The 26405-nt window shown below is 39.5% G+C and overlaps 1 protein-coding gene across 2 annotated transcripts in view; it reads left to right on the top strand.

Annotated features, from left to right (window-relative positions):
• The window catches only part of Ints4 (integrator complex subunit 4), a 93145-nt gene that overhangs the window by 8284 nt on the left and 58456 nt on the right, over positions 1-26405 (top strand). For both annotated transcript variants that reach the window (XM_090348491.1, XM_090348490.1), the window contains exons 3-10: positions 6740-6857; positions 9912-10018; positions 17059-17244; positions 19955-20005; positions 21764-21852; positions 23137-23257; positions 24046-24117; positions 26230-26404. In XM_090348491.1, the coding sequence (XP_090204617.1) occupies positions 6740-6857; positions 9912-10018; positions 17059-17244; positions 19955-20005; positions 21764-21852; positions 23137-23257; positions 24046-24117; positions 26230-26404 (919 nt within the window). The remainder of the gene's footprint in view (positions 1-6739; positions 6858-9911; positions 10019-17058; positions 17245-19954; positions 20006-21763; positions 21853-23136; positions 23258-24045; positions 24118-26229; position 26405) is intronic.

Below are 26405 nucleotides of genomic sequence, written 5' to 3'. Positions count from 1 at the left end.
CTTGTATGCGTGTGCGCGCGCGCACACACACACACACACACACACACACATACATACATAGATAAAATAATCTGTTACTACTAAACTACTCTTCAAAGTTGGTAATGAAGGATTGAAGGTCAGGAAAGGGAAGAAAAGGAAGGACATAAAAAGAAGAAAATTAATACAAAAAGAAGAAAATTATACACATGTAAGCAGTTTGTCAAATTAAGTATAATAGATTAGGGTCATCTTAGTCAAAGATACCAAAGGCTGCTGAAGAATTTCAGCATTTTACAGAGATCTTGGATTTGTATGCTACATGTAGATCAGTTCAGAGCAGTTTCTACCTTGGGGCAGTCCCTTTTCCTATACAAATCTTGGTTTTCTAAATTATATCTTTGTGGGGAAGACCTTGAGCTCAGGGCCTGAGCACTGTCCTTGGGCTTTCTCAAGGCTAGAGCTCTACACTTGAGCCTCAGCACCACTTCCAGCTTTTTTTCTATGTATATGATACCGAGGAATTGAAACTGGGTCTTCGTGCATGCTAGGCAAGCACTCTACCACTAGGCCAAACTCCCGGCCCCTATTTATTCATTGTTCTTTTCTTCTGTGGTCCTTCTTAGGTATCTGGTAGCATTTGTGAAACTGGTCCTATAACAAACAACATGAGGTGGTATCTCAGTAATTTGAGGAAAGAAAATGTCCTCAAGTTTTCCTATGTTATCTGAGCTATGTCTGTAGGTACTTTGGAAGCTACTTTCTCAGGGTCTGTTGTCTTTCTTACTCTTCTTCATAGTCCTTAAAGGCTTAATGATTAAGCCACCAAAGACCTCACTTCCCTATCATTGTGAATATGAAATTTATTTGTTCTCAAGAGCAAGGACAAACACCTGAGTGAATCCCTGAAGAACCAAGTTATTATTAGCTTAGCAGGCTCATTGCCTGAAATGCCATATTATCAGTTAGAGTAGCATAAGCTTCAACATAGTAAATATTTGTGTGGTAGTTGATGAAGTTTTGTGACATCATCACTTTCTTGTGCATTTCTTTCTGTCTAGTCTTAATCTGCTGTCTTTCCAAATCTAATCACTGATTGACATAAAATGAGTTCTTTCCAGAATGTCTATGGAATATGTCTGAGGCTTTGTTCAGCAATGTCTAGTACTGTTTTCCAGCCAGCAGGGTGCTAGGCTTTTCTGTGACTATTGCTTTGGTCAGTTCAACCTCTGCAGCCGAACAAGAGAGGAAGAAATTTTGCTCCTTAGCACAAAGGATGGAAAGACTCTCTCATGTGTCTGCCACAAGTGTTCATATTTATGTTTCCTTCTGCCTGAGACATTTCTCCCTTATATTCACATATCTACTTGCTATGTCATGGAAATCCTTTTATTTTTTTCCCTGAGGTTTCTTTACTCTTGTTTCATATTGAGACTCCTTTCTTTCCCAGTACTTTCTGGCTTTTTTCTCTGTTTGTTTGTTTATTCCCACAGCACTTGCTTTCTTAGTATTCTAGTAGTTATGTTATTTGTTTTGTTCTTTGTCCATTTCCCTGTACTAGGGCAGCAATTCTGTTTTTTTTTAAATTGTAATTAATAGAGGGGTTACAGTTATATTCGCCAGATAGAAGGAGCATTACTTCACATTTCCCTCCTCCCCAGTTCTGGGTTTTTTAAAGTGATGCATCTACAGTATCAAGAACACTAGTAAATATTGGTTGAATGCACTAATGGATTTCTTCCTGGCTAACAAACATTTATGTACTAGGCAGTGTTCCAAGTACTGAGCATTAGCTCTTTTGTGTTACCATTATTTATCCTAAGTGTCCGTCTCCTTCGGACTTCAAGCACAACAAGGTCCCTGGAGCATTGTAGAGGTTTTAACTTCTGACTTTGACCCTTTAGCTATTTGTAAAAAATTTTATAATTTCTCTGTCTCCTCATCTATTCTGGCTTAAGATGAGAAGCATGAAAGGCCACTGTTGATTTTGACTACTTCCTTTGCCTCTCAGATCTCCCACTTTTTATAGCAGGGACAGTAGAAACTATCTGACAGAGTACTTCCCATCTCTCAGCTGAGGATACCTGTTCTTCTCCTTCTGTTCTTCTCTACTCTCTTCTCCCTTATATGACAAAGCAGCGTCTGATACCTTAAATTTCTTCATGTAGAATCTTCATTCATCTCCTCATACCTTTTTGGTTGCTTTTTGCTACCTTTTGTACTTATCAATTTTCCTTGCTACCTTCTTAGCCCACGATGCTGTAGCCAAGTTGCAGTTTCTCAAGTTTGCTTACACTTGGATGACATCACTTTTACCGTCTTTTGGATGCTCTTTACTTCTGAGATTTTCCTTGTTGGTTTTTTCTCAACTGTCTTTCACTACAAGATGAATGAGGGCTTCTGCCAGCTGTGGTATTATAGGGTTAAAGTTGGAAGAAAAAAAAGAAGAGAATAATTTCCTGCTCTTCATGTAGGAAATAGGAAAGAACCACCCCTCCCCCCACACATACACAGCGTCTTCAAGAAATTGTACAAAGGAGTTGCCATTCAACAAAGCAGTTTATGAATATAATGAATCTTGATCAATGTCACTCATTTCAACATTCTCACCTATCAACCTACCTCTTCCCTCATTTTTCTTAATTTTGTTCTCTCTCTCCCTTCTCTTTATCTTTTTTCTCCTTTCTCCATGACCCCATCCTTTTCCTGTTCCCTGGTATTATTTTGTGATCTGTGGTTTTGCCCTTTTTTTGTCAGTCTGGGGCTTCAATTCTCTGGGCCGAGGCACTGTTCCTGAACTTTGTGCTCAATATTAGTGCTTTATCACTAGAGCCACTCTAGTGGTTAATTGGAGGTAAGAGTCTCATGGTCTTTTCTGCCCTGGCTGGCTTTGAAAGGTGATCCTTAAATCTTAGCCTCCTTAATAGCTAGGATTGCAGCCACTAGCATCCAGCTTATTTTGCCTTTTTAAGGAATTGCACTTTTTTGAGTGCTCCCCCGAATCTGCAGTTAATACATTTTTGTATATTTGCACAGTACTCAAGCTACTTTCACAGAGAAAAAGCATGTATAAGCTTTGTCTCTCTGGGCCTGACTTCACTTGAAATAATTTTTTCTAGGTCCTACCATCTTTTTTTCTTTTTCTTTTCTTTTTTTTTTTTTTTTTTTTTGTGGGTAATGGGGCTTGAACTTGGCCTGGGCGCTGTCCCTGAGCTCTTCAGATCAAGGTTATGCCCTACCTCTGGGCCTGGGCAGTGTTCCTGAGCTCTTTAGCTCAAGGCTACTTCCCTACCCTTGAGCCCAGTCCTACTTCCCGTTTTCTAGAGGTTAATTGGAAATAAGAGTCTCAGGCCCTTTTGTTCCGAAGCTGGCTTTGAACCTTGATCCTCAGATCTCAGCCTTCTGAGTAGCTAGGATTATAGGCATAAGCCACCGCTCCCAGCTATACTTAGTTTTTTGAGAAACCTCCATACTGTTTTCCAGAGTGGTTGAACAAGTTTATATTCTGACTAAAGTGTGTAAGGGTTCCTTTTTGCCCACATCTATGCTAGCTTATGTTATTATTTGTATTCTTGATGATGGCCATTCTAACTGGAGTGAGGTGGAGGCTCAATGTTGTTTTGATATGCATTTTTCTTTATGGCCATAGATATTGAGCATTTCTTTATGTTGGCTCTTTTTTTTTTTTTGCCAGTTCTGGGGCACTGTCCTTGGACACTTTTTGCTCAAGGCTAGTGCGCTGCCAGTTGAGCCACAGCATTACTTCTGGCTTTTTCCACGTATGTGGTTCCAGGGATGTCGGCCTATTTTAAACTTCTTTTTCTGAGGCGTCTCTTTTTATTTTATTAGCCCATTTAGTAATTGAGTTGTTGATTCTTTGAGGGTTTAATTTTTTAAACTCTCTGTTTATTCTGGATATTAGGCCATTGTCTTATATATAACTAGCAAAACTCATTCTGTTGACTATCTTTTTAGCTTATTGTCTTATTATTATTGTCCTTTGCTGTGAATAGACTTTTTAGTTTGATGCAGTCCTTTTTATCAAACCTTTCTTTGATTTGCTGTTGTTGTGTCAGAGGAGGGGTCCCCCAGAGGAGGGGTCCCCCAAAGAAGACCACCAAGAGCGAGGCATCTGAAATGCAACAGCAAGGGTTTATTGTGGGATACAAGCCAGGCAGGGAACTCTTCCGCAGGCACTGGGCAGCGAGGCTGGGAGGAGTCTTCGATCAGGGTTTACACAGCCTTTTAAAAAGGCAAAAATTACACCCATCAGGTGGTCGAGTGAGATAAGATTTAGGGAGCTTCCCAGGCTGGTGGAAACTGATGGAAAGTTCTCGCGCCAGCTGGGTCCCATTCAACTGTCAGAGAGTAGTTTTATGGTTTTCAGAAGTTACTGAAGGGGATGGGTCTAGGGGGTCTCTACACTGTGTTCTGGATCTTAGAAAGTTCCAGCATTTTTTTTTTCCTGTTTGTTTTGTTAGGTGATGGCTATGAGGTAGTATCTCATTGATTTACACTTCTGAGTAACTTTGTACGTGTGTGTGTGTGTGTGTGTGTGTGTGTGTGTGTGTGTGTGTGTGTGTGTGTGTGTTGGGTCAGTTGTGGGTCTTTTACTCAGGGCCTGGGTGCTGTCTCTGATTCTCTTTGTGCTCAAGGCTAGAGCTCTATCACTTGAGCTACAGTGCCACTTTTAGCTTTTTCTAAGTAGTTTATTGGGAATAAGAATCCTACAGACTTTTCTGTCTGGGCCGGCTTCAAACTGCTGTTCTCAACATTCAGCCTCTTGAGCAGCTAGGATTACAGACTTGACTGAGCCACCAGTGCCTGGCTCTTCATGTACCTTTTGATTGTCATTTACTTTGGTGGAATGGCTAAGTCCTTTTTCTAGTTAGTTATGTTTGTTTTAGCTGTTGAGTCTTAGGCATTAGACATATACTGGTATTAATCTCTAATCAAGAAAGTAACTAAAGAGGTAGAGCACTGCCTGTTTACTGTGTGCTTATTTCTTTGCTAGTCACTTTCCTCACGAGGTAGTTCGATTTCACAGAGAGGTTAATTAGCTATTCAAGACATATACTAAGCTAGGTATGGTGGCACATATCTACAACCCCAGCATTCAGGAAGCTGACACAAAAGGATTGTGAGTTGGAGGCCAGCCTGGGCGACATAGGCTGTTTAAAAACAAAAACAACAAAACCATCATCACTACCAAAAGATGTATACATAGATAGTGTGTAATGAATTGGGCTTTGCATTTAGGCCTGCCTGATTTTAAGTCCATTCTCTTTATATTGCAGTCACACTTTCCCAAAGTATATACATGAATACATGAAGGGATCTTAGATCTTTGACTCCATAGTTGCATTCCCTTCCCAACTATTAGACCTCATGGTGTGCCTGGTTGCCTCCTTGGAAACTATAGTAGATGGTTGGGTATTGATCTAGAAGGCACTTCATCTTTTTTCAGCACCCATTTAAATAGTTTTGTATTCAGTATAGAAAAAGTACTTAATCTTAGCACTAACATACTGCTTTTTCACATGAATTTGTTGAACCTGGTGAGCATTGTGCTACAAGTGGGTAAGATGATAAACAACGAGAGGTAATCCTTTTTTTTGTCTTGGGGAAATTTTTTTTTACCGTAGCAATGTTGGTGCATGGTAGAGATCACATAAGAGGTTCTCCATCTCCATTGAGGCCACAGTGGCTAGACTACTCATTTCTCTTGTCTCCTTTGCGTCGAGGGCCCAGGTACATGATCTATACTCAGCCACTTACATTGTGTGCTTCAGCCTCATAACAAGATCTGGTGATTGGGAAAAAAGTAATTAGAAGGAAAATTGTTTCTGGTGACAGCAGTGATAGCTGCAACTCCCACTATCCAGGGACTCAGCAATGGAGCTGGCAGCCATGTTGATTGGCCATTGCTGGCAGTGTAGGTGTCTGGGTCTTTTATCTAATGTGACTACACAGCAGAAGGAAAGGTAATGTCAGCTGTACATTATTGGTTAGAAGTTAATGATATCAGGAAGGCACATATATATATATATATATATATATATTTTTTTTTTTTTTTTTCCAGTCCTGGGCTTGAACCCAGGGCCTAAGCAGTGTCCTTGGACTTTCCTCAAGGTTAGAGCTCTACCACTTGAGCCACAGCACCACTTCTGGCTTTTCTATGTATGTGGAACCAAGGAATCAAAGCCAGGTCTTCGTGCATGTTAGGCAAGCATTCTACCACTAGTCCAAACTCCAGGCCCAGAAAGGAATACTTTTTTTTCTTTCTTTCTTTCTTTCTTTTTTTTTTCCTGCTCAGTCATGGGACTTGAACAGCCTGGCCGCTGAGCCCTATTCCTGGACCTGGACATTGTTCCTGGGCTTTTCTGCTCAAGGGTACTGCATTACCCTTGAGCCACAGTGACTCTTCCAGTTTTCTAGTGGTTAATTAGAGATAAAAGTCTCACGGTCTTAGTGTCCGGGCTGGCTTTGAACTGTCTCAGGTCTTAGCCTCCTGAGTAGCTAGGGTTATAGGCGTGAGCCACCGCTTCCTGCAGTCATTGTTCTACATTCACTTTCCAGTATTTGATTGTGAAAGATGCCGATTGAGAAAATTATAAAAATATAAAGTTAGGATTTCAGAAATGAAGCCTTATACTACTTGAATGTTTGAATCTCTTTTAAGAAGCTAGTTTCCCACTTTTCTGTTTATTGATTAGCTAAGAGTACAGCATCAAGATGACAGTTGCTTCTTTTGTTCCAGGAAAATGACCCATCTGTGAGATTGAAAATCGCATCATTGTTGGGTTTATTATCAAAGACTGCAGGCTTCTCCCCAGACTGCATTATGGATGATGCCATCAACATACTGCAGAATGAAAGTAAGTTACAATTTAAAAACTGTGTACTCAGAGCCAAAATCTTTTAATTCCTTTTATATAGAATATACTTTATGTTGTTATTATTGAAAAGGAATTTGAGAAGGGATGATATTGATCAAAAAGCATTGTAGTCATAACCTGACTGGAATTGGAACCTTTTTGTATAGCTACTTAGTAATACTAATAAAGAAGTTAAAAAGAAGAAAAGGGGAAACTCAAGAAACTAATCCCCCCAAAACCCAATAAACCATTCACTAAATGGGCAAGGGAACTAAAGAGAGACTTATCAGAAGAAGAGATTAAAATAGCAGAAAAGCATATGAGAAAATGTTCATCATCTATGGTCATAAAGGAAATGCAAATAAAAACAACCCTAAGATACCACCTTACCCCAAGAAGAATGGCCAAGATTTTGAACTCAGACAATGACAGTTGCTGGCGGGGTTGTGGAGAAAAAGGAATCCTACTACACTGCTGTTGGGGATGTAGACTAGTTCAGCCACTCTGGAAAGCAGTGTGGAGGTTCCTTAAAGAACTGAAAATAGACCTTCCCTATGATCCCGCCATACCATTTCTGGGCATCTATCCTGAACATCATGACCCAGGATATTATAAGGACACCTGCTCAGCTATGTTCATCTCTGCACTATTCACAATAGCCAAGTGATGGAAACAATGCAGATGCCCCACTGCAGATGAATGGATACAGAAAATGTGGTATATATACACAATGGAATTCTACATAGCCAACAGACAAGATAAAATAATGGCATTCTCAGGGAAGTGGATGGATCTAGGGCAAATCATGTTGAGTGAGACAAGTCAAGACCTAAGGAACAAAAGGCGCATGGTATCCTTAATATGTGGCTATTAAATCCAAAGAGTACAAGAGCGAGGACTCAATAACTGCATACCCAAAGCTATGGACATGGTAATGGAAATAGAAACATAACTATATAGATATAAAAACCTATGACTCTATAGATATAACTTTTATTTCATAAATTAATATGTTTCTATGACATACAAACCCTTAGCCTAATTTTGATTAAGTTCTAAGTACTAAGTCCCAGTGATTGTAAATAGTGATTCCCTCCTCGAACATTTGTTTGTTAAACTTGTCATTTAAAATATGATGTAAAAATCAACGTTAATAAATTCTCTAATAAAAAAGAAGAAAAGTAATTTGAGGATGATTTAATAACACATGTATATAGGTTTACCGTTGGAGTGTGAATATAGGTTTCTCTCTTGAGAGCTCTACTGTATTGACCTCTCCAAGTGCCCTATGTTTAAGCTACTCTTTTTAGGATAGTAGGTAGATATTGCTAGCCAGGTGATAGCTCACACCTGTAATCCTAGCTACTCAGGAGGCTGAGTTCTGAGGATTAAGGTTCAAAGCTAGCCCAGGCACAAAAGGACCTGAGATTCTTATCTTCATTAACCTTTAGAAAAGGAAAAAGGGCTTGGCTGAAGGGTAGGGTGGTAACCTTCAGCTGAAGCGCTCAGGGACAACGCCCAGGCCCTGGAGTTCAAGCCCCATGACCCTCCCCCCCACCCACAAAAGAAGGTAGATATTGCTGTCCCACTCTTATTGGTGGAAACACTAAAGGTGAGGGTTGTATAGCTATGTGGCAGAGCTTTTCCCTGTGTTGCACTGACTCAGAAGCCAAGGGAGCAGCTGTTCTGCTTGTGTGGTTATCACAGTAGAGAGCCCATGGATGTAACACTGCCATGTCTCATGCATGTAATTTTTCTTTTTCTATTAGTTCCTTGTGGGGCCACTAAATCATATCATCAATGTTTAAAGGAAACAGAAAATCACTTCACCTTTGAAAATTTTGGGCTACCTAAATTTTTGTGTTTAAAAAAAAAATCCATTTACAGAGTTAGTGCTTTAGTTGCCTTGAAATTTAATTAATTAATTAAGCCAGGAGCTAGTGACACATGCCTATTATCTTAGCTACTCACGAGGCTGAGGTCTGAGCATCATGGTTCAAAGCCAGCCTGGGTACTAAATTCTGTAAGATTCTTATCTCCAATTAGCCACTAGAAAACTGGAAGTGGCGTTGTGGTTCAAGTGGTAGAACGCTAGCCTTGAGCTGAAGAGCTCAGGGATGTACCCAGGCCCAGAGTTTAAGGCCCATGACCCCCCCAAAAAATTAGTCTTGGAAATATTAAGTTGTTTTTTTGTTTGTTTACTTGTTTTTGGTCAATTATGGAGCTTGAACTCGGTCTGGACATTGCTCCTGAGCTCTTTAGCTCAAGGCTACTGTCCTACCCCTTGAGCCACAGTGCCACTTCTGGAGATAAGAGTCACACGGATTTCAATGCCCAGGCTGGTTTTGAACTGTGATCCTCAGATCCCAGCCTCTTGATTAGCTAGGATTATGGATATGAGCCACAGCACCAGGCTACAAAGAGCCTTTTATACAGAGATGAGTAGGTTGAGAAGATGGCCATAGCTTTACCTGTATTTGGATCTTTGTCACTTTACTAAACATTCATTGAACACATAATGACTTGTGTTATATTCTGAGAATGTCACGGTAAATAAAATTGTTATTGCTTGGTGCCAGTGGTTGACACCTGTAACCTTAGCTACTCAGGAAGCTGAGATCTGAGGATTGTAGTTTGAAACCAGCTCAAGCAGGAAACTCTATGAGACTCTTAATCTCTAAGCTCCAAAAAGCTGGAAGTGGAGCTGTGGCTCAACTTGTAGATCATTAGCTTTGAGCACAAAAAATTAGAAAGCACGAAATCACTGAATTAAAGCATTAAGACTGGCACAAAACAACAATATCAACAACAAAAAGTCCTTGTCTTTAGGAATCTGAAAATAAGTTGTATTTATAAGTAGCTACGCAGGAGGCTGAGAACTAAGGATCGTGATTCAAAGACAGCCTGGTCAGGAAATTCCGTGAGACTCTTAATCTCAGCCTCCTTAGTAGATAGGAGTACAAGTGTGACCCAGCCAGAAATTCTTTACCAACGTAAATTAGTTTCTATAATAGTCTTTTGAAATTATATAACTTAGCTTTCCATCTTTTCTAGAGTCACATCAAGTCCTGGCTCAATTGCTAGACACTTTGCTTGCAATAGGCACTAAGCTACCAGAGAATCAAGCCGTTCAGTCACGATTAGTTGATGTAGCCTGCAAGGTAAGAGTATAATTATCTACCCTGAACAGTTTTACATCATTTGGAAAGGTGGTTGGTGCTATAAAATTCACTCAGATACACCCTAAACCTATAACAAGTTTGCCAAGAACTATTTTTTTCTTTATGTTTTCATTTTGGGCTGTATTTTTTTTTTTTTTGTCTTTTCTTTTTTTGGTACTGGGGGGATTGAACCCAGGATGTTGTACTTGCTAGGCAAGCACTTTGCCACAGAGCTACATCCCATCCCAGAATTATTGTTGTAAGAGCTGCCTCTTTTATTTTTTCCCCCTTAGGTTTTTCTTTTCTTTTGCGCGGTGTTGGGTGGGATGGGGGAGGTAATGTATAAAAGAAATACAGGCTGGGAGTTTGTTCTAGTGGTAGAATGCTTGCCTAGCACGCATGAAGACCCAGGTTCAATTCCTCAGTACCACATACAAAGAATAAAGCCAGAAGTGGTGCTAAGGCTCAAGTGGTAGAGCTCTAGATTTGAGAAAGTCCAAGGACAGTGCTCAGGCCCTGAGCTCAATCCCAGGCAAAAAAAAGAAAGAAAGAAAGAAATACAAACTTACTAATTGTGTCTAGTTACTGGGGCTCTTTTTTGTTTAGGTTTGGGTTTTGAGACAGAATTTCTCCATATGGGCCATGCTGATTTTGAACTTCCAATCCTCTTGAGGATCTAGGATTATAACCAATTATTTCCAGGAGTTTCTGCTTCCTGAGTACTGTGATTACAGGAATATGGCCCAAGTCCCAGCCCTTTCATTTGTTTGTTTGTGTTTTAGTGCTAGGGATGGAATCCAGGGCATTGTACATGCTAAGCATGTGTTATACCTCTGAGTAATACCCCAAGTCCTATATACTTATATTTTCTGAAAAGTTGAGATGTGATTCATGTGTGAAACATTTAGTCGTTTAACAGAAATAATGGAAAGTATGCTCTCTAATCATAATTGGATGAAAAAAATCAATTAGCAAGAATAAATTTAAGAAGCCCACAATATGTGAAAATTAACATACTCCTTTATAAAAGAAATCAACAGATAAATGAGGAAATAGTCTGAGATGAGTGAAAATATAGGCAGTTAAATTGCTGCCTATTAACTGGATTTGGTGTTGTTCCCTGTTATTAGCAGTCAGAAGTTGAGGTAGGATGATTGCAAGTTCAGGACTAGTCTGGGCTACATAGATCTAGACTAATCCGGGCTATATAGTGAGACTCTGGTGAGAAAAAACAAAACAAAACAAAGAATACTTCAATATCATTGTAAGTGCCTGTAGTAAATACAGTTATGCAGCCAGGTATGGTTGCTTGCTCCTATAATCTCTGCACTTAGAAGGCCATGGCAGAATGATTCTGAGTTCAAAGCTAGCCTGGGATATACTATATAGCGTATGACTCTGTTTCACAAAAACCAAAAAATAAAATAAAAATAAAAAGGTAAAGAATATAAATTTGTAACTTCCACTATAGAACACAAGAAAGTGAAGGACAGATTACTTGGCTTGGTGTTTTGTTTTTTTTTGTTGTTGTTGTTTGTTTGTTTTTGTTCTTTTTGCCAGTCCTGGGGACTGAAAATAGGCTTGGGCTTTCCTCTAGTGGTAAGAGTACTAGCACAGGGGCCGGGAGTTTGGCCTAGTGGTTAAAGTGCTTGCCTAGCATGCACGAAGACCCAGGTTCGATTCCTCGGTACCACATACATAGAAAAAAGTCGAAAGTGGTGCTGAGGCTCAAGTGGTAGAGCTCTGGCCTTGAGAAAGTCCAAGGACAGTGCTCAGGCCCTGAGCTCAAGCCCAGGACTGGCAAAAAAAAAAAAAAAAAAAAAAAAAGAGTACTAGCACAGGATGATTGTCTCCGTGTGTGTGTGTGTGTGTGTGTGTGTGTGTGTGTGTGTGTGTGTGTGTGTGTGTGTACCGCATGATTATTATTATTATTTTTTTTGCCAGTCCGGTCTTCGTGCATGCTAGGCAAGTACTCTACCACTAGGCCAAACTCCCAGCCCTGCATAATGATGTTTTGATCAATGATAGTGCACATTATAGTGGTGGTGAAAAAATTCTTATTTCCCAGTGACATTACATTATCATTATTCACATTTGTAGTGATGCTATTGTAAAACAAACCATGCTGCCTATGAAGATAGGGATATGTACAGTTATGTATAGTATATTATTCTTGATAATGTTGATAAATCATTATGTTCCTGGGTTAAAATATTAACCATCAAGCAACTTCAAACAGATTCTTTAGAAGATATTCCAGAAGGCATTGTTACCTTTTATAGGAGATGGTAGCTTTCTGTCTCTAAACAGGATGGGAGTGGTGATTCTGCCAGTGTAGTTGCTTGTCTTTTTTTTTTTTTTTTGCCAGTCTTGGGCTTGAGCTCAGGGCCTAAGCACTGTCCTTGGACGTTCTCAAGGCTAGAGCTCTACCACTTAAGCCACAGCATCACTTCTGGCTTTTTTCTATGTATGTGGTACCAAGGAATTGAACCCGGGTCTTTGTGCCTAGCAGCAAGCACTCTACCATTAGGCCAAACTCCCGGGCCCCCCTTTTTTTGTGGGAGACTGTAGTACCATAAGGGTTTGATCTCAAGGCCTGTGCTTGCTCTTCCGGTATTATACCACTAAGCCATACCTCAAGCCCTTTGTTTCTTTGGTTATTTTTAGGAGACGGTCTACCTTCCTAGCACTTACTTGAGCCCAGATCTGCTTCCTTTAGGCTTTCTGCTATTACTGGCATCACAGGCATGTGCCATTTTTATCTAGCTTCCTTTCTGTGGAGATGGAGTCTTGCAAAATTTTCTACCAGTCTAGCCTGGCACCATAATGTTTTAATCTCAGGTTTCCATTGTAGCTTGGGATGCCAAGTACACAGCTATGGGTTGAGAAAGGGTCTCATGAACTTTTCTGTTGGTTTTAGCCTTGAACTGTGATCTTTTCCCATCCATTGCAACTAAGCATTCTGTTTCCTGACTATAAATTTGACTATTCTAGAATACTTTTATTCTAGATAACACTTACTTAGGATACTGGAATCATATATTTGTTATTTTGTATTTTCCATTGCATATATATATATCACATTTTATTTACTCATTATTGTGTGTGTGTATTTTCCCTGGGTGGTACTGTATGCTAAACTCAGGGCCTTTATACTAGGCAGTGTTCTACCATTGAGCTATACCACTAACCCTGTTCTTCGGTTAATAGGCACTGAATTTCTTTTGCCTTTTGCTGGTGTGAAAAATGCTAATATGAATGTGGATACACAGATGACTATTCAAGTCCTGTATTTTATTGACTAAATGGTGTTCTTCCAGGATTCATATGTTGAGTCCCTAACTCCCAATGTATAAGGCCTTTAAGTTATAAAGATGAGATCTCTATAAATGGGACTGATAATCCATGGAAGAAGAGAAACAGCATGGCTGGATGTATGGCACCAGTGGTAGAACATGTGCTTGGCATGTGTAAGGCCCTGAGTTCAATACTCAGCACCCGTCTGTTCCAAAAATAAGGAGTAAGAGAGAGACCAGACTAGTTCCCCGGGCATAGAGGATAGGCCAGGTAAAGATAGAGCAGGTGTGTGTCTGCAAGCCAGGAAGTAAGCTTTCACAAGAAATAGAATTTGAGTGTACCTTGATCTTGGACTTCTACCCCTAATAACTGAGAAAATAAATTTCTGTTGTTTATTGAAATGTCCTCTTCCTGTTGTATTCTGTTACAACAACCCTTATAAGATATATACTTGGAAATGGATTTGCTACATTATAGTTCTAGTTTTAATTTTTTTTCAGTGCTGTGATCTGCGCATGTATCCCTTACCAATAGCATTTGATGGGCTTTGTTTTGCTAACTTTCTGTATATGTATAAAGTATTCTTTAATTCTTTTTACATAGCAGTATCCTCTTTCCCCGTACCACACTCTTAATGTTTTCCTCCTAGACAGCCACTGTTTTATATTCACATCCCATTGCTCTTACCATCATTTTACTTCCGTACTGTTTATTTTATAAATAAACTTAAGGTATTTGGCTTTTAAAGATTGGCTTATTTCTTGCAACTTAATTGCCATGTACTTCTATCCAATTTTCTACAAATGACATGATTTATTTTTATGACTGGTTAGTATTCCATGGGGTATATATATGTGTGTATAAGATACTCATGGGTTGTTGGGCACCCTAGCTTTAACACAGGATCTTGCTATGTAGCCTTGTCTATATGATCTGACTTTCTCAGTCATTTCATGTTCATTAGGTGGTTCTCCACCTAATTTTCAGTTTTGAGATGAAGTGATATAGTTCACATATTTTACCAGGAAATTCATTCTCTCTCATATCAGCTGTACAGTGAAATTAGGGAGGTCTTCCATTATTAAAATTTCACTGAGAGAACAAAGAACTTTCTGTCTTTGCCTATAAGGCTTCTTTACAGTTTAACTATTTCTTTATCTCTGTCTTCCTCCTTCTCTCTCTCTCTTTTTGTGTCTCTTCTTGTGGGTGTGTATGCCAGTACTGGGGTTTGAACTCAGTGCCACTCTTGCTTTTTTGTTTGTTTGTTGTTTGTTTTTCCCCTCAAGGCTGGCATTCTACTGCTTGATTCAAGGTTCCATTTTCAGCTTTTTGCTGGTAAATTGGGGGGAAGAGTCTCATGGGTTTGTCTTCTCAGACCGACTTCAAAGCAGTGTCCTCAGGTTCTAGCCTCATAAATATCTAGGTTTACAGGCATGAGCCATCAGTGCTGGCCTCCAGTCTTTTTTTTTTTTGTTGGTGTTCCTTTAATCATAGCACAAAAAATACATTAAACTGGTATGACAGTAACTTAGGTAGAAACATGCAGCTTTTTAACACATAAAATTCTATCCAAACAAATACTATGTGTGGTTTCTGAGAAGAGATTACCTTCAGGAATAATTTGCTTGGGAGGTGAAGCTCAGAGGACTGTGGTTCAGTGCCAACAAGGGCATAAAAGTTCTGGAATCTCCACCACACTTAGTGCAACAGAATGGTTCTGTTATATGAGCTATGGGAAAGCACAGTGGCTGGCCCTAAATGACACAAGAAGCATAAATAAGAATATGGTAGCCTAGCTTAGCCTGGGCATAAAGTGGGACCCTACCTTGAAAATAATCACCTCCAAAGTGGTGGAGTGCCTGCCTATCAAGCGTGAGGCCCTGAATTTAAACACCAGTACTGCCCGAAAGAAGGAATAATTTGCAGGACGTGGAAGGAATCAAGAAATTATTTTCATCTTATCTCCATTTTCAACTTTGCTTTATTTTCATAATTCCATTTGATATAATTTTTTAACTTTTCTTTTATTGTCAAGGTGAGATACAGGGAGGTTTCAGTTACATATGTAAAATAATGAGTTCCTTTCTTGTGAAATCAAACATCGTGGAAGGAGTTTGGCATATGGGTAGAGTGCTTGCCTAGCATGCATGAAGACCCAGGTTCGATTCCCCTGTACCACATACATAGAATAAAAGCTGAAAGTGGTGCTGTGGCTCAAATGTCTAGCATTGAGAAAGCCCAAGGACAGTGCTTAGGCCTTGAGCTCAAACTTAGGATAAACAAAACAAACAAGAAAAAAAAAACATTGTTACTCCCTCCTTTGTTTTTCTCCTACTTTCCCTCCTTCTCCAACACCCCCCTCCAAGTTGTAAAGTTTACTTTAACATATTGTCTTGTGACTATCACTGTTGTATTGGTTCATTCTTTGTTCTTTGTCTTGCTATACTTAACCCTTTAGTTAAAACCCTAGAGTTTTTTTATTTATAAGGGAATTTTCTAACTAGTTGGCTAAGTTTATTTTTATTTTATTTTTTAGTTTTATTCTAGTTTTGGTTGAGTTTATTTTGATTGTTTGTAGATATGGTTTGCTTACTCATTCCATTAATGTAAAAAATACTGGCACTTTTTGGCTTGACAAAATGTACAACATCAAAATAGCATCTCTAGACACTTAGTAATTCTTAATGATGGCCATGATGTCAGAAATGACCCATAAGGGAAGGACATCATCAGATTGTAATGGTTGCTCTGAGGGTGTGAATCAGACCTTTTGGAATTAAGATTTCTGTGTGGTATTACATTGGTTATGAGTCATTATTGCCTGGTGACTGTAGAACTAGAAGGTTTAATTTGTTTCAAAATCAAATCAAGTGTTTGTAATTGTGATAGCAACTTTCCAGGGCTGATGATTCAGTCAGCAATTTGTATTGAATATAGATAAGCCATTAAAAAGCTGCTACTTTATCAACTGACAAATACTATCATAGTCTGCTTCATTATTTGGAAGTTTCTCCTCATTATTCAGTTTTAAACCCTTATTACCTGAAAGGCATAGAGATACAAGAATGTATGTTTCACATTTTTTAACCTAAACAACTTGGAGGCAAAGAGTTGCCTGCAGTAAAGCTGCTTGATTGAGCCAATTTAATAATTGGGGATTCCCACTTTGAGAGGGCCCCCCCCCCCAGGAGTTTTTTCCTGAGATTTTTCCTTTCTTCCCTCCTTCCTTGGTCATGGGACTGGAACTCTGGGCCTGGGCACTGTGGCTGAGCTCTTCAGCTCAAGGCTACTGCCCTACTCCTTGAGCCACAGTGCCATTTCTGGTTTTTTGATGATTAATTGCAGATAGTAGTCTTGTGGACTTTTTAGTGCTCGGGCTGGCTTTGAACCGCAATCCTCAGATCTCAGCTTCCTGAGTAGCTAGGATTACTGGCGTGAGCTACCAGGCCTGGCCTGAGATTTTCTTTGTTCCTGCCCCATGTAAGTCAGTCCGCTCATTTTACTATCACATAAGACATAGCTTTCACCAACCTAGCTTCCTACTTGGTTCACAGATTTTTTTTCCTCTGGAGCCCTGTAAGGTAAACCATTCACATGTGAATAGTCAAGCATCATGATCCTACAAGACTAGAGAGAATGTGGTGATTGAAATGACCCTTAGAGTTGATGCAGTGCTCTTTCTGGGTTTTGCTTTGAAAGGTATCTTAATTATGGGCCTTTTTCTTCCTCTTTTCTTTACATAGCACTTGACAGATACCTCCCATGGTGTAAGAAACAAGTGCTTGCAATTACTTGGCAATCTTGGTTCTCTGGAGAAAAATGTTACAAAAGATGCAGAAGGCCTAACTGCCAGAGATGTCCAGAAGATTATAGGGGATTATTTCAGTGATCAAGATCCACGTGTCAGAACAGCAGCTATAAAAGCTATGGTAAGTGTGATTGTTTTTTCTTTTTTTTTTTCATATAAAAAGGTGAATTTATTGGGGAAGTAGATGATGAACTGACAGGCCAGGGACCCGGTGTAGACTTGGGAGCTAGCACGTGATCTTTTTTTGATAAATGAATTGGGATAGTTTTATGTAGTTCTTGTTGTTATGTAGGGGTTTGGACCCAGAGTTTCCTGTGACATAAATGAGGACTCTACTGCTGAGAAATAGCCTAGTCCTCTTTCTTTAATTTTTTTTTTTTTTGGCCAGTCCTGGGGCTTGAACGAAGGGCCTGAGCCCTGTCCTTGGGCTTTCTCAAGGCTAGAGCTCTACCACTTGAGCCACAGCACTTCTGGCTTTTTCTATGTATGTGATACCAAGGGATCAAACCCGGGTCTTTGTGCATGCTAGGCGAGCACTCTACCACTAGACCAAACTCCTAGCTTCCCAATTGTTTTGTTTGTTTGTTTGTTTAAGAGACAGTCTTGGTTGGTAACAGTGGTACATGTTTATGGCCCTAGCATTGGGAAGTGGAGCTGGAGAATTGTAAGTTCAAGGCCAGCCTGAGTTACATGTAAGTTTTAGATCAGCTTGGGCCACATAGTAAGACCCTGTCTTAAAACAACTGAAAAAAACAAACAAAACAAAAGAAAAAGAAATAATCAGAAAGGAAAGAGAAGGTACTATAGTGATATGCTCCAAATACTTGGATTTTCCCTGCCTCAATTTTTCAAGTAGCTGAGATATTAAGCATGCATCATTGCACCTGACTCATTCATTTTGGGGTGGGGGTGGGGGTTGTTGTTTCTTAGCAGTTTTCATCTGACTTTTTTAAAGTACCTGGCTAGTGTTGCCTTGGATACATTCTGAATTCCCCCAGCATATTCCTATGTATACTTTCAGGATGGTGTTAATGGTAGCCTCACCAAAATGAAACACACACATTCCTATGTAACTGTGTTTTTCTAGTGGGCTTCTCTAGTACCTTTCATCTGCATCTCTGAAACATGGGAAATATATAACCTGTGCCTGTTTTAATACCAGGTCACATTCCTCTTCCAGAGAAATTTGAGCTCCTTAGGGAAGGATATGACTTAGTATTATTATAGGTAAAGTTTGTATACCATCCATGTTTTAAAAATGTAAATGAAAGGGTCAGGGAGTTTGGCCTAGTGGTAGAGTGCTTACCTAGCATGCATGAAGACACAGGTTCGATTCCTCGGTACCACATACATAGAAAAAGCCAGAAGTGGTGCTGTGGCTCAAGTGGTAGAGCTCTAGCCTTGAGAAAACCCAAGGACAGTGTTCGGGCCTGATCTCAAGCCCAGGACTGGCAAAAAAAAAAAAAAAAAGTAAATGAAATGTACAAGAATAGTGCTTTCAAGGAGGAACTTGTGTTCTTTTCTTTTTCTTTTTCTTTTTTTTTTTTTTTGCCAGTCCCAGGGATTGTACTCAGGACCTGGGCACTGTGCCTGAACTTCTTTTGCTTAAGGCTAGTACTCTATCACTTGAGCCACAGCCCTACTTCCAGCTTTTTCTGTTTATGTATGCATGCAAGGCAAATTCTCTGCCTCTAAGCCACAGTCTCAGTTTTTTTTTCTTTTCTTTTTCTTCTTTTTCTTTCTTCTTCCTCTTCTTCCCCCCTCCCTTTCCCCTTCCCTTCCCCCTCCCCCTCCCCCTCCTCCCCCCCCTCTTCCCCCCCTCTTCCTTCTGCCATGTTTACTGATAAAGGCCCAGGGTCTTGCAAATGCTATCCTTATTTAGTGGCTCTACCACCGATCTATACCTTAGTCTTCCTCTTTAGCTTTCCTATTTTTAATTTTTTTTTTTTTTTTTTTTTTGGCCCCCTTTCTCTTTCTGGCCCCGCTCGTTCCGGCCCGGCTAGGCTCCCCCTCCAGCTCAGGCCCCGCTCGTTCCGGCCCCGCTCGCTCCGGCTAGGCCCCCCTTTCTAGCTCAGGCCCCCGCTCGCTCAGGCCCCTTCTCGCTCTGGCCCCGCTCGCTCCCGCACGCTCCGGTCCTGCTCGCTCCGGCCCCGCTCGCTCCGGCCCCGCTCGCTCCGGCCACCACTCGGTTGGGCTCTGTTCACTTCAGCTCAGCTCGCTTCTTTCGCTCTCTGTCGCCGTCGCAGTCTTGTCTCTGCCACTTTTCCGGTTTGGTTGTGTATGTGGGATACCGAGGAATCGAACCCGGGTCTTTGTGCATGCTAGTCAAGCACTTTAACCGCTAGGCCAAACTCCTGGGCCCCCTTTTTTTAATTTCATATTCCTCTTCTTTGTCACTTATTTCCCTTCCCTTCCATTCCCTTTCCCCTTCCTCTCTTCTTCCTGTCTTTGAAATCAGGTCTTATAAGCTGGCCTTGAACTTCTAATCGTCTGACCTCAGAAGATTATCATATAATATATAATAGCGCAGCTTTGGGGCCAGGAGTTTGGCCTAGTGGTTAAAGTGCTTGCCTAGCATGCATGAAGACCCGGGTTCAATTCCTCAGTACCACATACATAGAAAAAAGCCGGAAGTGGTGCTGAGGCTCAAGTGGTAGAGCTCTAGCCTTGAGAAAGCCCAAGGACAGTGCTCAGACCCTGAGCTCAAGCCCAGGACTGGCAAAAAAAAAAAAAAAAATAATAGCACAGCTTTTAGCTAAAGGGAACTCTTAGTGTGATATAATGTATATGTAAGATTATTCACAGATACTCAAGATATCTTTATTATCCAGCTGCAGCTCCACGAAAGAGGACTGAAATTACACCAAGCAATTTATAATCAGGTACTTTGAATGTTATTATCTGAATGTTATTGTCTGGTAGGGGAGGAGATTCATGAAGCTGGGATGGTGGCATACTACCCCTCAGAATCTGAAAACATAAGGACTTTAGCTATTCAATGGTTGCCATATTAGTTGAGATTAATGTAAAGTCATAATTTTCAGAAAGAGAATGTGGGATGCGACTGAGTAGCACTTACACATATGAAAAGAACTAGTGGGATGATTTAGGTAGCTCAATGTGAATAGCAGATTGCATGAAGAAAAGTTCAGAAATGTTTGGAATAAAGAAAGGATAGTCTTTTAAAAATCCTTCTTAGTAGGTCATATATAGGGTAAATTTTGAATACCACACTTGCAAGTAAGCTTGTTTTCAGAGAGTAACCAAGACCATGGGGTCATATAAAAAGATATCACATGAGTGTAGCATGGGCAAAAAATGGCATGGGAAATTATAGAAGTCATTTGACAGCCTAACCGAAAGGTCTTAGAAGGTAGTATTTATTTGGGGTATAATTAAATGATAATCTAAATCTGTACTAAGAGATCCAATTTGGGTATTTTCTTGAGTACTTTTTCTTTTGGGGGAGATTATTGTTAAGCTACTGTGACTTACATGTTCACATTTATTCTTTTACAAAATAAAGTAGAATGATTACAGAGTGCTTGTGTTTGTGTTTCCCTAAAGGAATACTAGGTGCTAAGCCAAATAGTTTAAGGAAATATGGTGAAGTGGGACTCAGAAGATAGTTCATTCACATATTCAGTGGCATAAAATGTCAGTAATCTAGGCAAGCAATGATGAAGGCCTAACAGTAATGAAGACGGAGTGAGAGGGGAGGGTTTTAGAATTGGGATCTGTACTGAGTTCAGTTTTTGCTATGTTGTATTGAAAGGTTGGTGGGATACCCATGAAGCTCCAGGCCATACATAGTTATGAAGGTCTTGAGCATAGAGAAAGCTGAGCTAAGGGAGGGTATCTTGAGCCATCAATATCCAGAAGGTATAGTGTTGAAGAATACCCAAGAAGAGTGAGTAGGTTGAAATGGGGTCAGTGAACAGTAATGTGAACTTTGGTTTTGTAGGAAAAATATCTTGTGTTTGGTGTTTGAGGCTAAGAGCATATTACTGCAGAGTGTTGTTGTCCTTCCTTCCTTCCTCCCTCCCTCCCTCCCTCCCTCCCTCCGTCCCTCTCTTTCTTTTCCTGGTGCTTGAACTTAGGGCCTGAGACTCCTTGTGCTCAAGGCTAGCATTCTACCAGGCTGGTCTCCGACCATGATCCTCAGATTTCAGCCTCCTCTGTAGCTAGGATTACAGGCCATTATCCTCAGATTTCAGCCTCCTCTGTAGCTAGGATTACAGGCGTGAGCCATCAGTACCCAGCATATCAGAGTATTTGATTGACATTCTTTTTTTTTTTTTTTTGGTGGGTCATGGGGCTTGAACTCTTTCCTGGGCGCTGTTCCTGAGCTCTTTAGCTCAAGGCTATTGCCCTACCTTTGAGCCAAGTCCCACTTCCTGTTTTCTAGAGGTTAATTGGAGATAAGAGTCTCAGGTCCTTTTGTGCCTGGGCTGGCTTTGAACCTTGATCCTTAGATCTCAGCCTTATGAGTAGCTAGGATTACAGGCATGAGTCACCGCCCCTGGCTTGGTTGACATTCTTATCCAGATACCCTCTCTTTATTTTGCGAAACCCTGTCTTTGTCTTACTATTATTTTGGAGGACACAGAACTAACAGACTTTTGACTCTTTCTGTGTAGGCCTGTAAATTGCTCTCTGATGACTATGAACAAGTGCGTAGTGCTGCTGTCCAGCTCATCTGGGTTATCAGTCAACTGTATCCTGAAAGGTCGGTGTGATTATAAACCAACGTTTACTCATTGATTAGCCATTTTTCTTTCATTCCACCATGCCAGAAGGTACTTCTAGAAAAGGAAGGTTTGGAGTAAAAATTTTGGTAGATGGTGTAAACTAGAGAAAGAGTTCCTGACAATCAAAATACTTGGATCTGGAATCTCTGAATGCCCTGAGGAAGGGCATTTTACTTATTTAGGTGCCCGCTTCTTCATCTGTAATTGAAAGGGTTGGGTTCTTTTTTTTTTTTTTATGCCAGTCATGGGCTTGAGCTCAGGGCCTGAGCACTGTCCTTGGACTTTCTCAAGGTTAGAGCTCTATCACTTGAGCCTCAGCACCACTTCAGGCTTTTTTTTTTTTCTATGTATGTGGTACCAAGGAATCGAACCCCGGTCTTCATGCATGCTAGGCAAGCACTTTAACCACTAGGCCAAACTCCCGGCCCGGTTGGGTTCTTTTTTATTAATATTTTCAGCACTTTTCTTTCCTTAGTCATTAATATTGTTTGAGACTCATTTTAGTTTAGTTTTGATTTGGGCCAAATGACATAAATAAGTTAATTTGAGAGTAATGAACCCTTCTATGGTGTTTGCTTGGTTAAAAATATTTTTATAGAAATTAAATTGTTGGATTTTGGTGACTGTATTTTATATAAATGTTTATTCTATTGATAGGCTCCTTTCATGGGAAAAAAGATAGTTGTTTCTTTTTCACTAAACTGTCTTCCAGAAGCTAAAAACCAGTATGAGTTACCCTATAGGATTAAACTCCACTTATAGATTTTATTTTTAGGATTTAGATACAAAATAATTTAAAATTGTTTCTTTTCAAAGCAGATTTGCAATTATATTTTATATCAACTTATTCTAAGGTCTTATATCTTTATAATAGTTCAATTATATACTTAAGGCTATAAAATACTCTGTCATAAGTAATGTTTCCCTCCCTCCCTTCTTCTTCTTGATTTCATGGGGGTAGGAACTGAATGAAGAGCTAGCATGTGCTTTGCCATTGGGTTGCACTGCCATCTCCAAGTTTTTTATTTCTTCTTGTATTTTTGATGGGTTACATACTTTTATTGAAGACTCTGAAAACTTGCAACTAAAATAATTGGTTCCTACTCCCAGAGTGTGATTTGTTTACACTGAAATGTGTTTTATCATCTTAGGATATGAACTATTTAATTATAATTTCCTTGTATACCAGTTTTCATTAGTCATTCTGAGTTTATTAGACTCATACTTGACATATGTGGTTTTTTTTTTCCTTTTAAATATAGCATTGTTCCAATCCCTTCTTCTAATGAAGAGATTCGCTTAGTTGATGATGCATTTGGAAAAATTTGTCACATGGTCAGTGATGGCTCTTGGGTGGTTCGTGTTCAAGCTGCAAAGCTATTAGTAAGTTACTCTTTCCTCACCCCTTTTGATGGTGGTGCCAAGGTTCGAACTCAGGGCCCTGTACTTGCTAGGTAGGCTGACCCACATCTCCAGCCTTCTTGTAAGCTAGTTATTTTTTAGATAGAATCTTGAGTCATGTCCCTAAACAGGAATGTGTCTGGACTGTGACCCACCAATTTGAAATTCCTTTTCATAGCTAGGATAACAGATGTTTGTCATGGCACTCAAGTATCGATTGAGAAGGGGGAAACTTGAATTTTCTGTTGTGCTGATTTTGATCCTCAGTCTCACAAATAGCTCGGATTTATAGGCATGAGGCACAGGTACCTGACTCCCTTTATTTTGATTAAGCGGTATCTTATCAGGTAGACTAAGCTTGCTGTTGTCTCTCTATATGGCTTAGGTTTGCCTAAAATTGATCATCTTGCCTCATTCTCCCAGATTCTGGAATTATAGTTGTCTATCACTATACCTGGCTTGTCACCAGGTGCTGGTGACTCATACCTCACATTCTAGCTATGAGGAAGCTGAGATCTGAGATCATAGTTTGAAGCCCCCATGAGACTCTTACCTCCAGTTAACCACCAGAAAACTAGAAGTGGAGCTGTAGGTCAAGTGGTAGAGGGCTAACTTTGAGCATAGGAACTCAGGGACAGTACCCAAGCTCTGAGTTCAAATCCCAGGACTGGCACAAAAAATAGTATATTCTTTATGTATTTAAGTTGGTTGCAAACTTTGAATATTAAAACATCCAAGTCATAAAAATTGTTTACTGCATTCCTTTTCAGGGCTCTATGGAACAAGTCAGTTCTCATTTCTTGGAGCAGACCCTTGATAAGAAGCTGATGTCAGATCTGAGGGTAACTTGAATTCTTTGTTCTTTAAACAGGATTTCTATAATAAATGTTAGTATAGTTATATGCTTAGATGATTTAATTTAGTATTTATGCATAAATTAACAAATGTTAGTGTAGTTGTATGCTTAGTTGATTTAATTTAGCAGTTTATACATAAATTAATGTAGATTTTAAGTTAAAATCTTAGTAATTTGAACCAAATTACAAGCTGCTTCATTAAATTTTATATTGTAGTGAAATACTTTGTATAGGTTGTACGGCAAGATTAACTTTGTATTTGTTAGAAACTACAGAAGTCTGGCCTAGTCTTATTTTGTGTTATAGTACAACACCTTACAGCTCTGGTCAGCAGCTTTTCCCCTGGAAGAGTGAGAAAATTCTTTTTCTGCAGAGTAAAATAGGTGCCTCCATGGAAGCTGTAGGCTTTGACTGTGATGGTTCTCTAATGTGCTTGACAGGATCAAATATGAATCCGGAAAATGGTGTTATTACCTTAGTTTTTAATTATGAAAGTGATAATGGAGTTGCAGATTTTAATAAATAAAGAAAAGGGAAAAACAGTTTACTTATATTCTTACTACCCTTGGCATATTTTTCCCAGCTCTGTTTCTTAACGTATGCTTTAAACATTGAATCTTTCTTTGCAAGCAGTTTTGTATGTTTGTCTCATTATTATGGACTTTTACTGTTTTTGTGCTGATACTGGGGCTGAACTCAGTGCCTTATGCTCTTGCTCAGCTTTTTTACTTATAGTTGGTACTGAACCACTTGAACCATGCCTCCAGTTCTAGCTTTATGCTGATTAGTTGGAGATGAAAATCTTGATTTTTCTGTCTGAGTTGGATTCAAACTATGATCCTCAGATCTTAGCATCCTCAGAAGTTGGCATTATACGAATGAATCACTGGCACCTATCCATATCATACTTTTTTTCTATTACCAGCATTATACTTGGCAATTCTTTACAAATTTATGCTGCTTTGTTTAATAGGTGTCCCATTTTTATCCCTTTCATTATATTAGACACTTGAATTTGTCTGAATTTTCTGCTACATATCACAAAAAGAATATAATTTATACATGTTAGCTATGTTTTTCTTTGAGTTAGCCCATAAGTGAAAAATTTCAGGATGGTTTTGGAATTGATACTTATGCTCTATTAAACATTTTCCTACAAGGCATTGACTTGATTTAAGCTTGTTACTTAAGTGTTTTTTGGTATGGCAGGACAGAAGTATAGAGAAGGAAATGCTCTTAGTTAATAGATTAATGAGAATGTTCAAGGTCCAGTTTTTTTTACTGGATGAGATTCACATCCTTTTATATGCCCAGGTTCTACATTTCATCAGTGCTTCTGAGCACTGTCCAAGAGTTATATATGAAAAGAAATATTAAATATTTAAGAAATACTAAAGGCTGCTCTCAGAAGCAGAATTCTAGTTCATGTTTTTATGATACTAACTGTAAACATCAAGTAGACTTATTTTTGCTAGATGGTATATTCCTCCTTTGTAATCTGTGAAGTTTGGTGAACAGTGTTGCTCAAATAGACATAGTGTTACATAGAGATTTTACGGAAAACAAAACAACAAAAAAGAGAGTATTTATTTACTTACTGGGGCTTGAACACAGGACCTGGGCACTGTCTTTGTTCTTTCTCAAGGCTAGAACTCTATCTTTTGAACCACAGCACCACTTCTGGCTTTTTCTGTGTATGTGGTACCAATGAATCAAACTCAGAGCTTCGTGCGTACCAGGCAACACTTCTAGCCCTAGCACTTTATTTTTAGTGAGTCTGCAAAGCTTGTTTCTTAGAATGGTTGTATTGTCTACTCAAGGCACTGGAAATACATTTGTCACTGTTTTTTTTCTCTGTTCTCCTTCTATTATATGATCATGACAAACATCACCACATGTAGATCAATACTTCCTTTGGCTTTCTTCTTTGAAAGAAGCTGTTATAGACTTGAGACTTTTGTCTCATTTTAAGTTGAATTTGCATTAAGTTGAATTGCAGTAGAAGCACTGAACTTTGAGAGCAGTTTTATATCTTCTGATGTTCTCAAGATTCACTTTAATGTTTTCTCAAGCATCTCCTGTAATTGTCTTCTGCAGAGGAAACGTACCGCACATGAACGTGCCAAAGAACTTTACAGTTCGGGAGAATTTTCCAGTGGCAGGAAATGGGGAGATGATGCTCCTAAGGAAGAAATAGATACAGGGGCTGTGAATTTGATCGAGTCTGGAGCTTGTGGAGCCTTTGTTCATGGGCTGGAAGATGAGATGTATGG

Source organism: Megascapheus bottae, chromosome 16 (assembly GCF_031878675.1).
Source record: "Megascapheus bottae isolate mThoBot1 chromosome 16, mThoBot2.hap1, whole genome shotgun sequence".
NCBI classification, from domain to species: Eukaryota; Metazoa; Chordata; class Mammalia; order Rodentia; family Geomyidae; genus Megascapheus; species Megascapheus bottae.
The sequence above is the reverse complement of the archived record's forward strand: the minus strand, read 5'-3'. Positions and strand labels throughout refer to the sequence as shown.